At 31.1% G+C, this 12,237-nt stretch overlaps 1 protein-coding gene across 1 annotated transcript; it reads left to right on the plus strand.

The window, feature by feature from the left end:
• Positions 1-8,297: 8,297 nt before the first annotated feature.
• On the plus strand, positions 8,298-10,885 carry LOC126727483 (E3 ubiquitin-protein ligase RSL1-like). Its single transcript, XM_050433160.1, has 2 exons — positions 8,298-9,261; positions 10,265-10,885. The coding sequence occupies exons 1-2, from the start codon at positions 8,429-8,431 to the stop codon at positions 10,335-10,337; spliced, it is 906 nt and encodes a 301-aa protein (XP_050289117.1). The 5' UTR covers positions 8,298-8,428; the 3' UTR covers positions 10,338-10,885.
• Positions 10,886-12,237: the final 1,352 nt, after the last annotated feature.

Below are 12,237 nucleotides of genomic sequence, written 5' to 3' on the forward strand. Positions count from 1 at the left end.
AGTTTTTTGTGAATAATTAGCCACTGACATCCTTATAAAACTTGCAGGAGGAAAAGATTGATGCTTCCCTTGAGGTTCTTATCTTATCCTTGCTAATGACGAATTATGGGATGCTGTCACATATGAGGTTTTTCATGCTTTCTGATTCTGTAATTATTATTATTGTTGTTGTTTTTAAGTTTTCTTGTCTTATATAGATCCTTGTGTATTGCAAAAGGCCAAAAGTGGTTATTATGTCTTAATTCAAAAAACAGTTCGTTGTACTCTACCTCATTACTAACACAATGGAGATTAATCTAGCATTTTTATCATTTACAGGGGAAGAAAAATGTTATTTCTTATTTTATCAATTTTTGAATGGGTATCAAGTGTTTGCTTGACTTTGGAATTAACCTTTAAAGCTTCAACTCTCTAATTCTTTCCCCCTTTCTAGGCTGATGCTTTGGATAAAACCAATCTAGGAGCAGGAATAGGTAGCGAAGAGGTTAATGTATGAAGCACACCAAGTTGTGCAGGATCAAGGAGATTCCTCTCACATTAGATGTGGAAGCACCCTTCCTTGGCTTGATACTAAGTTTTGGTTTTCTACTAGAGTAGAAGATGAAGTGCAATAAAATTCAAGTGGTTCACAATGATAGAAAATCATAGTGTTCTGCTATTGAAGGTTAGAGATGTGAAGAAATTCATTAGAATGTAAATGTATGCTACATAATATCATCTTCTTGCATAGAGTTATATCTGAAAGCTTCGGTGGTTGAATTTAGTTAGAAAACATGCCTTGTTTGATTTTGTAAAGAACCATTGGCTAAAGTCAACTATGATTACAAGGTAGACATAGTACTCGATAGTGGATGTGTCTAACTATATTTGGTAGTGATACTTTGTCAAGGTGTTTTAAATTTCATCAATGATCAGCTAGAATCTTGTTTTCTTCTTCTTTTATGGGTTACAACATAGATTATAATGGGATTTTAAGGGCTTGTTTTTACTAAAATGTATTGCTAATGCAGTTGGATCAAAATGTTATTTTGGATTGGTTAGTTGTCCATTACACTTTTAAATTTTTACACTGATATAGACAATGGGATGGAAATTGAAATTTTAACACTAAAATAAGGTGTCAACTTTAGATTTTAAAGTTTGAGATATATTTACAAACACTCAATGTATAGATAAGCACGTGCCTTGCAGTGCAACTCCCTCTAGTTATTTAAAAAAATACAAAAGAAAAGGGAAGTATGTTTTGCCTTTATCAGCTAAAGCGGCAAAGCCCGAATGGTTAGAGTAAAACTCACACAAATTTGATTTTTCTTTTTTCTTTTTCATTTTTTTTAATTTTTTATTTTGACAGTAACAAATCACACAACTTGTATCATAATTTATGAACACGACAAGTTGTAAGTGATAAAAAAAAATTATGAATCCATAATTTCATCACTCACAATTCGCTACATTAAAGGGCTTGTTTAGTAAGAGATTTTTAGTAACGTTATTTAATTGTTATGAAAATACATGTAGGTTAAAAAATATTGTGAAAATAAGTGTGCTGTTTTTAAAAAAATAAAATTATTGTTTAAATAGCAGTACTAAACATGCCCTAAATTACAAAAATTGTGTGATTTAGACTCTGTTTGAGATTCATTTATTTTGCTAAAGTTGAAATTTTTTTACTGAAAGTACTGTGGATAAAAGTAAAGATTAACTGAAATAGTACAATAAAATCCATAAATAATATTAAAAAATATAATAAAATTTATAAATAATAGTAAAAATAAACTAATTAATAAAATAAATTAGTAAAAATATTTTTTGTCAAGATACTTAGAGGTGTTTAGTTTATGTTTTTAAACAATTATTTTCAGTTTTTAAATAATATTATATATTTTTTACACATTTTTTATTTATATATAATATTTTTATAAGTATTTTTAAATAACAATTTTCAATTTTTAAATACATATACCAAATAACTGTCCTTTTTCCCTCTTCTCTCTCTCACCTGCCAAAATTATGTCAACGTCTAATCAAATTTTATCAAATGTCAAACCATATTTACTTCTTCCTTTTTCTATTTCCCAGATGCTCCTATCTTCACACATTTTCTCCTTTTTACCGGTACTCCTTCTCCTCGTATTTGACATTTTGACTGACGCTAGAGACATCAAATAACACAACATTTATTGCAACTAGCTGACGTGAGTGGGCATTCAAGGGAAATGTCATCAATTTCGTTTCGAAACTTGTTTTGGTTTGCCTAATAGAACTTATTATTTTAGTATTGGTCAATTTTAAAGTACCATTTCAAGATATTTCAAAATTTTTAAAAATAATTATAATATATATAAATTATAAAATTTTGTACTAAATAAATTTATTTTATTACAGTAGTAAGATTAGTTTTAAGATTATAGATTACTTTACAATTTTTTTTGTCACAACTTTAAGATAACAGATGATAAGTAATTAATCATCACTTACATATAAATTTGTCATTTTTTTTTATTAATCTCACTCTCATATCATAATTAAAACAAAAAATTGTGAAATTTTATGTTTCTAAACTTTTTCTAGTGTATAATAAATGAGCATAATAAGGAACTTGAACTTCCTTAGAAACGCAGAGAGTAATAATAATCAAAGTATAGGCTACAAAACTCCTTTTCAATGTAATAGTTGACAAATTCACATGCGTCAATCATTATTATTAATGCAAGTGAAGTGGTAACAGCTAGGTATGATATGATGATAACTTTTATCTGAGACAATAAAGAATGATCCTTCTTCATCAAAAAATAAAGAATGATCCTTCATCAAATTTCCCAAGCACTTGATGCCTTCTGCATCGTATGCCAAGTGCATAATTCAAATATTATCTTCAAAACATAATTCTAAATGTTATCATCCTCATACTCATACATGTAAGCTTTAAAGTCTCAAAGACAAATAACGATCCTTCAACAAATTTCCCAAGTGCTTGATGCCTTTTGCATCATATGCCAAGTGCATAATCCATGCCACGGTCTGACTTCATCTCAACTAATGCCTTTTCTATTGCTGGATCCTGATTAGCGACTATAAATTAAAAAAATTTCAGTCTTTTGTGCATTTAAAAAGCTTTCAAATTACTTAAATGATTATGCAATCACATTATACAAAAGTACAGCCTGAGCCTAAAAATCACTATATTTTTAGGAACACATTTTAGCTATTAAATCTTTATTGGTGTCTTATATGGTATTAGAAATAAAAAGTCATCAAAATGGGTATAATTTATTACAATTTCACTATTTTTAGGGCTAAATTAAAAATTTTATTCACTAGCTTTACCCAAAATTTATTTCAGTAGTCAAACTTCAATTTCATTCAATCCAATTATTCCGTCTTCTCCATTAAGTAGATTGTTGTTAAATGCTCCTAATACTACATCGTTTTGTAACTTTCACGTTTTTCAAATAATAAAAATCTCAAAAACTAATAAAATATATTTTTGCCAGAAAATATTAGATCACAAAAAGAAATTGATTTATGTACCTAAAAGAAATTCAACAACTTTCGCGATAACAAAAAGACATATCCCTTTCCATTTGTGCCTTTATTTTATTTTATTTTATCATTTTAAGATTGATAGGTTGTTTTTTGAACAAATCTATATCCACTATATGATATATATTTTATATAGAAACATATCTTTATTTACCATAAGTAGATAGGATTTATTTAAAAACTAAGTTATAATGTTGGCTCTTGCTTTAGGCGAGTTAGACAATTGCCCAAGGCCCCAAATTGCGGAAGGCCCTCAAATTTCATTCAATTAGTTTGATTCTTCGATTCCCAAAAAAGAAAAAAAAGGTTAATAATGTAAAATGAATAAATTAAACTGCAAATTATAATTAAAAAAAAGGAAAACAAATATATAAGAAATTAAAAAAGAGGGGCAAAGGATGCCAATGAATTTTATACTTGATATATAAAAAACAGAAAAGATAAATTCTTTGTAATCTAGAAGTTGAAATCTCTCCCTCCTTCTCTTTTTCTCTGTCAACTAAACTAAACAAATCAACAAAAACATAAAAATCCCCAACCCCCCCCCCCCCCCCCCAAAAAAAAAATAGTTCACAAAAAAACTTGTTTTTTTAGTCTTCACTTTAGGGCTTTAGGCCCCAAAATGCTTTTTTTTTTTTTTAATTATAAAATATTTGCCTCAAAATACATAGAGCAGCACTGAAACTAACAAAACCATTTAATCCATAATAATTATTTATTTATCTAACTCCTTAAAACAAAATCTAAAAAGTAAAATAAAATAAAATAAAGGCATGTAATATATGAAGAAAAGTTGGGGAAGGTGAGAGGAAGCGAGGGTCCCATTTTTTATTTTTATATTTGGTTGGGCCGAGTTAGGCTAACCGTTCTTCGGGGGTTCATGAACAGGATCTGAATTCTCTTCTTTCAAAAGAAGTCTTAAATTATTGATTCCATTGCTCTTTCCTTTTTTCCCACTTTGTGTCACTCACTAGGAAGTGTACGAGAAAGTTGTTCCACTTGTTCCTATTAGGACTTTTGCGATTGGCTTAGGAATAAGAATAGAAAAAGTGGAATAAAATAAAATAAAATAAATTTTGAAATTTAAAAAAAAAAAAGTTTGGATTAGATAAAGTTGAAAATTCACCTTTTAATTTTTCTGTGCTTTATCTTTTTCCTTGTCAATTAATAGGAGTCTTTTGGGTTAATATTGCAAAAACTGAAATTAATTTGCGTTATAGGTACTATTGAAACTTATTTGGGATTTTGAGGAGAGAGACTGAATTTCGGTATCACCATTGCCGAAATTCAGCCAAAAGTATGAGAGAGAAGATGCAGAAGGAGGAAAGAGAAAATGTTGAATTTCGGCAACGTGGTTACCGAAATTCGTCTGCCCAGTTCTGCTGCCCAACCCTCTCTCCTATGTGCTCGTGTGTGGAGTGCCCGGAAAAAAAAAAAGGCAATTACGGTAATGCAATTGCCGAAATAGGGGAGAAAAAGATTTTTTTTTATTTTTTGGTAATTGTCGCCATGGCCATGCCGAAAATTAAAAAAAAAAAAAAAAAAGTGGTTCCAAAATATCTGAAAGAGTAAAAAAAAGTAATGTCCACAATATTTTTACAACATTTTCACAATAAATCACATGTAATTAATTATTATTAGTTAAAAAAATTTGTGACAAAGTAATTGTGGCAATAGGATTGCCGAAAATGTTAAAAAAAAAAAAAAAAAAAAAAAGAATTATGGCAATGGGATTGCCGAAAATGTGAGGAAAAGAAAAAAAAAAAAAAAAAATTGTGGCAATGGGATTGCCGAAAATGTAAGGAAAAAAAAAAAAAAAAAAAAAAAAAAAAAAGAGAATTGTGGCAATGGGATTGCCGAAAATGTGAGGAAAAGAAAAAAAAAAAAAGTGGTTCCAAAATATCTAAAAGAGTAAAAAAAAAGTGTAATGTCCACAATATTTTTACAACATTTTCACAATAAATTACATGTAATTAATTATTATTAGTTAAAAAAATTTGTGGCAAAGTAATTGTGGCACTTGGATTGCCGAAAAATGTGAAAAAAAAAGAAAAAAAAAAAAAAAAAAAGAAAAAAAAAGAGAATTGTGGCAATGGGATTGCCGAAAATGTGAGGAAAAGAAAAAAAAAAAAAAAAAAAAGAATTGTGGCAATGGGATTGCCGAAAATGTGAGGAAAAAAAAAAAAAAAAAAAAAAGAATTGCCACAATTTCGGCAATCCCATTGCCACAATTCTCTTTTTTTTTTTTTTTTTTTTTTTTTTTTTTTTTTTTTTCTCACATTTTCGGCAATCCCATTGCCACAATTCTTTTTTTTTTTTTTTTTTTCTTTTCCTCACATTTTCGGCAATCCCATTGCCATAATTCTTTTTTTTTTTTTTTCACATTTTCGGCAATCCTATTGCCACAATTACTTTGTCACAAATTTTTTTAACTAATAATAATTAATTACATGTGATTTATTGTGAAAATGTTGTAAAAATATTGCGGACATTACTTTTTTTTTACTCTTTTCAGATATTTTGGAACCACTTTTTTTTTTATTTTTTTTTATTTTCGGCATGGCCATGGCGACAATTACCAAAAAATAAAAAAAAAATCTTTTTCTCCCCTATTTCGGCATTTGCATTACCGCAATTGCCTTTTTTTTTTTTTTTTTTTCCAGGCACTTCACACACGAGCACATAGGAGAGAGGGTTGGGCAGCAGAACTGGGCAGACGAATTTCGGTAACCACGTTGCCGAAATTCAACATTTTCTCTTTCCTTCTTCTGCATCTTCTCTCTCATACTTTTGGCTGAATTTCGGCAATGGTGATACCGAAATTCAGTCTCTCTCCTCAAAATCCCAAATAAGTTTCAATAGTACCTATAACGCAAATTAATTTCAATTTTTGCAATATTAACCCAAAAGACTCAATTAATAGCCTTAGTCCAAAAGTCTAAATTTTGAACCCCTAAATGAGAGTCTTTTGGGTTAATATTGCAAAAATTGAAATTAATTTGCGTTATAGGTACTATTGAAACTTATTTGGGATTTTGAGGAGAGAGACTGAATTTCGGTATCACCATTGCCGAAATTCAGCCAAAAGTATGAGAGAGAAGATGCAGAAGAAGGAAAGAGAAAATGTTGAATTTCGGCAACGTGGTTACCGAAATTCGTCTGCCCAGTTCTGCTGCCCAACCCTCTCTCCTATGTGCTCGTGTGTGAAGTGCCTGGAAAAAAAAAAAAAAAAAAGGCAATTGCGGTAATGCAAATGCCGAAATAGGGGAGAAAAAGATTTTTTTTTTATTTTTTGGTAATTGTCGCCATGGCCATGCCGAAAATAAAAAAAAATAAAAAAAAAAGTGGTTCCAAAATATCTGAAAAGAGTAAAAAAAAAGTAATGTCCGCAATATTTTTACAACATTTTCACAATAAATCACATGTAATTAATTATTATTAGTTAAAAAAATTTGTGACAAAGTAATTGTGGCAATAGGATTGCCGAAAATGTGAAAAAAAAAAAAAAAAGAATTATGGCAATGGGATTGCCGAAAATGTGAGGAAAAGAAAAAAAAAAAAAAAAAGAATTGTGGCAATGGGATTGCCGAAAATGTGAGAAAAAAAAAAAAAAAAAAAAAAAAAAAAAAAAAAAAAAAAAAAAGAGAATTGTGGCAATGGGATTGCCGAAATTGTGGCAATTCTTTTTTTTTTTTTTTTTTTTTTCCTCACATTTTCGGCAATCCCATTGCCACAATTCTTTTTTTTTTTTTTTTTTTTCTTTTCCTCACATTTTCGGCAATCCCATTGCCACAATTCTCTTTTTTTTTCTTTTTTTTTTTTTTTTTCTTTTTTTTTCACATTTTCGGCAATCCAAGTGCCACAATTACTTTGCCACAAATTTTTTTAACTAATAATAATTAATTACATGTGATTTATTGTGAAAATGTTGTAAAAATATTGTGGACATTACACTTTTTTTTTACTCTTTTAGATATTTTGGAACCACTTTTTTTTTTTTCTTTTCCTCACATTTTCGGCAATCCCATTGCCACAATTCTCTTTTTTTTTTTTTTTTTTTTTTTTTTTTTTTTTTTTTTTTTTTTTCCTTACATTTTCGGCAATCCCATTGCCACAATTTTTTTTTTTTTTTTTTTTTCTTTTCCTCACATTTTCGGCAATCCCATTGCCATAATTCTTTTTTTTTTTTTTTTTTTTTTTTCACATTTTCGGCAATCCTATTGCCACAATTACTTTGTCACAAATTTTTTTAACTAATAATAATTAATTACATGTGATTTATTGTGAAAATGTTGTAAAAATATTGTGGACATTACTTTTTTTTACTCTTTCAGATATTTTGGAACCACTTTTTTTTTTTTTTTTTTTAATTTTCGGCATGGCCATGGCGACAATTACCAAAAAATAAAAAAAAATCTTTTTCTCCCCTATTTCGGCAATTGCATTACCGTAATTGCCTTTTTTTTTTTCCGGGCACTCCACACACGAGCACATAGGAGAGAGGGTTGGGCAGCAGAACTGGGCAGACGAATTTCGGTAACCACGTTGCCGAAATTCAACATTTTCTCTTTCCTCCTTCTGCATCTTCTCTCTCATACTTTTGGCTGAATTTCGGCAATGGTGATACCGAAATTCAGTCTCTCTCCTCAAAATCCCAAATAAGTTTCAATAGTACCTATAACGCAAATTAATTTCAGTTTTTGCAATATTAACCCAAAAGACTCCCTAAATGAAGGGATCCCAATCGGCCCAATAAGAAATAACTTCTTCCAAGCGAAGTTACTTCTAAAGTAATATCATTTCCATTATATTAAACCCCCACACATACTTTCTCCTTAGTAAAGAGAAAGACTAAGAGGCTGATCATTGACTCAGAATTTGTAATATGGCACAAGAATCAGCTTCTTTCGATCTTGTACAGGTAGATGATTCCTACTTCTCACTAGTGTTTGATGAAAAAGAAGATCCGATTTTGCCTGTATCTGATGAGAAGTATGCAGAAGAGTTGCAGTTCCAAGAGGCCCTTATGGGCTCTGTGATCACTTCCAAATTGGCCAACAATGGAGCCTTAACCTTATTGCCATCAATGTCAACGCCAACGCCAACAATACAAGCAATTTTTCCAACCCCAGAACCAGAGCTAGCAAAAGAAGCTGGGGAATCATCACATAGCTTCTGTGAGATTTGTGTGGAAAGGAAAGATAGTGACCAGATGTTCAAAACTGAGAGCTGTGTTCACTCATTTTGCTCTGATTGCATTGGCAAACACGTTGCCACAAAGATCCAAGAGAGCATAACCACTGTTACTTGCCCTGGATTGGACTGCAAGGGTGTCATAGAACTCGATGCTTGCAGGGCAGTGCTTCCGAAAGACGTGTTGGACAAGTGGGACGAGGTGCTATGTGAAGCGCTGTTTGGTTCCCAGAGGTTTTACTGTCCTTTCAAGGATTGTTCAGCAATGTTGCTGAATGATAATGAAGAAGGAGAAGCGATTAGGGAGTCAGAGTGCCCGTTCTGCCATAGATTGTTCTGTGCGGTGTGTTATGTGCCTTGGCATTCAGGGGTGGATTGCGAAGAGTTCCAGAGATTGAACGAGGATGAGAGAGGGAGGGATGATCTCATGTTGAGGGAGCTTGTTAAGGAGAAGAAATGGAGGAGGTGTCCCCATTGCCAATATTTTGTGGAAAGGACTGAAGGTTGTTTACATATGACTTGCAGGTCAGTTTTGATCTTGACTATCATGTCGTTTTTTATATTTACAATCGGATTTGATGTCTATGAGATCAAGATAAAATACCAATTAGTTTATTTTTAGCATAGACCACTTTCAAAACTTTTTCTATTTGATAACAAGACTAGGATAACAAGACCAGTTGAACCAACTTTTTTCTATTTGATAACAAGACCAGTTGAACAAGCTAAAACTAGGATTGTCATGTAATTTTTACATAATTACACATTAAGTATTTGCTTAGAATGACCTTATATATATTAGTGATGTTAATTAGTAGAAAATTGTATATTATGTTGGTTTTGATTTTTTTGTTAACATGTGTTTAGAGTTCTTTGAGGCCTTGATTATTTTCCTTAGGCTTAGTGATAGTTACAAATTGTGTGAATGAGACATTTAGTTATAATTGTGAAATTGTATTTTCAAAAAAATGATTTCACCATTTCACAATAATAACTAAAATCATGTTTTCAATCATGATTTCAGCTAGAGTGTGTATGGGTAGTATATAACTTAGCATGCGAAAAATAATTAGCATTTTCTTAGTGTGTAGTAGTAGTACCCATATTATTGAGGGAAACTATTCTCTTACACTCATTTATATCAATATTCATAATTGATACGAAAATATCCACATTTTAAAACATGAAATTGGATGTAGAAAAACAAGTGTAAGAGTATCTATGCCTATTAAGTTGGTTGAGTGATAACATCTAAAACAAAGACATTGGGGCATAGCAATGCCTATTAAGTTGGTTGTGTGATAAGATCTAAAATATATACATTGGGGCAGAGTAATGTTATCATTTTGCTCTGGCTAGAGAGGGACAATAAAATTAGATGCCTTGTTCAATTAATTAGCCCTCTTATGTGTTACATAATTTTATGATTTTGAGATGCCCAAAGTGTTCAACGGGTTTTAGCTGATGTAAGTATAATGAGTCAAGAAGTTCTTTTTATAAGCAAAAGCTATTGTTTTTTTGGTTGCAGGTGTACTTCCCAGTTCTGCTATGGATGTGGAGCTGAGTGGACTAGCGATCACGGTGGTTGCCAGAGAGATTAAATGTCTAGAATGAATCATAATGAAGATGTTATCACAAGCACTGTACTATAAGTATTGGAAACTCTGGATATATTACCTCTTTATTTTGCTTTTATCCTTGGTTAATTTATGAGAAAAATGCTCAAATTTGCATATAAATCTATTATTCAAATTCTTCTCATTAATTATTGAGAATTCACTCTACACTATTCTTAGCCTCTTGGACTATTATACATAAATAATAACTCCAAAATCAGAATCTATGCTAAAAATGAAGTTGAATGCAAAGTCAAAGATCAAAATCAACACACGTCAACGGTTGAATTAAGGTGGTCCTTGTGTGGCGTATGATCGGAGATTGAAGGATCTTGGTGCGTTAGTGGTTTTGCCGTTTGGGGAGTTGCTGCTTGCGTAACTTTGGATATGCATGTTGTATGCATTCTAAAAGGGGTAGTGTGTGTATTTTCTATTTCTTTGATGGTGGGAAACTTATAAGAGTGTTCTTGTACTAATGCTCATGTTTGTGTTATTTTTCTATACTTATATACGAACCTTGAATTTAAGATTCAGTTTGGTTTAGGTGAACTTAAAATTCAGTTTGATATATGTTAATGCTGCAAATAATCTTAGTGGTTAACTTGTTCAAATGAGTTATAGAAGGCATGAGAGAGACAAACTCACGAAGTTAAGAATGGCACCAGTGTGGCGTTGACCAAAACTCTTTCAATGCTTAATTTAGCTCATTTAATATCAAAATCTCAAACATAAAAGTCTCTTGGAATTTCTCTTTATATCTTTGCGTGGTAGTTTTTGGTATGAGTTTATATACAAACCATTTGACCATACTACCAAGATTTCCTCCATTTTCTCTAAGTGGGGCATGGAAGGTGTCATGACTACGATTATGGGCGGATGTCTAGAGTCGTGCTCATTTAGGTTATGTTTGGTGGCATCTAGGGAAAGGGAATATGAAAGAAAACACCAAGGGAAGGAAAAGGAAAAGAAAAAATGTTTTCATCTATGTGTGTTTGGATGTAGGAAGGATAAAAAAACTACCACGCAATTCTTTCCCTTGTTTGGTTTTCAAAGAGAATGAAACGGAAAATATTTGTTTTTACATTTATACCCATGAAGATATGATTTGTAAGAAGAATAGAATGGTAGATTGGTAATTTTATAATAAAAATTATAAAATAACCCCAAAATTCCTCTTCCTTTCCCTTTATGGAAATTTAATCACTCCAAATCAACCCACTTTTCTCTTCTCTCATCTAACTAAACAAGGAAAATGACTTCCCTTCTCTCCTTTTCTTTACCTTTCTCTCACCTTTGCCCAATTCAAACAAAGCGTTTAAGATGGTGAGCTAATTCTATGTGAATTCTGCCTTTGTTCTCGAAGAATCATGCATTCTCATGCATAGAGGCTCATTCTTTCTTCCTATCGTCCACTCTTTAGGGTGGACAAGTGGGTCTAAGCTAGACATGTGTGTATCCAGACCCTCCAAAGTTCCTGGGAAACTCTATTACATAGAGTTCTTAAAATCTCCATTCTTTAATAATATAAGAGTCAAGATTATGCCTTGTAAACTTTCCACTAACAAAAACCTTAAAATAGTAAAATATTAATGCATACAAAACAAAAAATGTTACACTGTGTTTGGCAAAAGCAAGGTAAAGGGAAGGGAAAGGAAATGGAGGAAGAGAGGGGAGAGGAAAGAAAAGAGAAATGAAAAAAAAATCCATGAAGTTGTTTTGGTTTGGAAGATAGAAATGGAGGAAAACATTGTTTATTGGTGGGTTCTTAGAATAAAATATTCAAGCATGAAATTTATGCATTTTCTACTAAAAATTATTTTTGTAGGTCTTTTTCAAAATATAATAATGACCATATTTTAGCTTATGTATGAATTATAAAGTGCAT

This window comes from Quercus robur, chromosome 5 (assembly GCF_932294415.1).
Source record: "Quercus robur chromosome 5, dhQueRobu3.1, whole genome shotgun sequence".
NCBI classification, from domain to species: Eukaryota; Viridiplantae; Streptophyta; class Magnoliopsida; order Fagales; family Fagaceae; genus Quercus; species Quercus robur.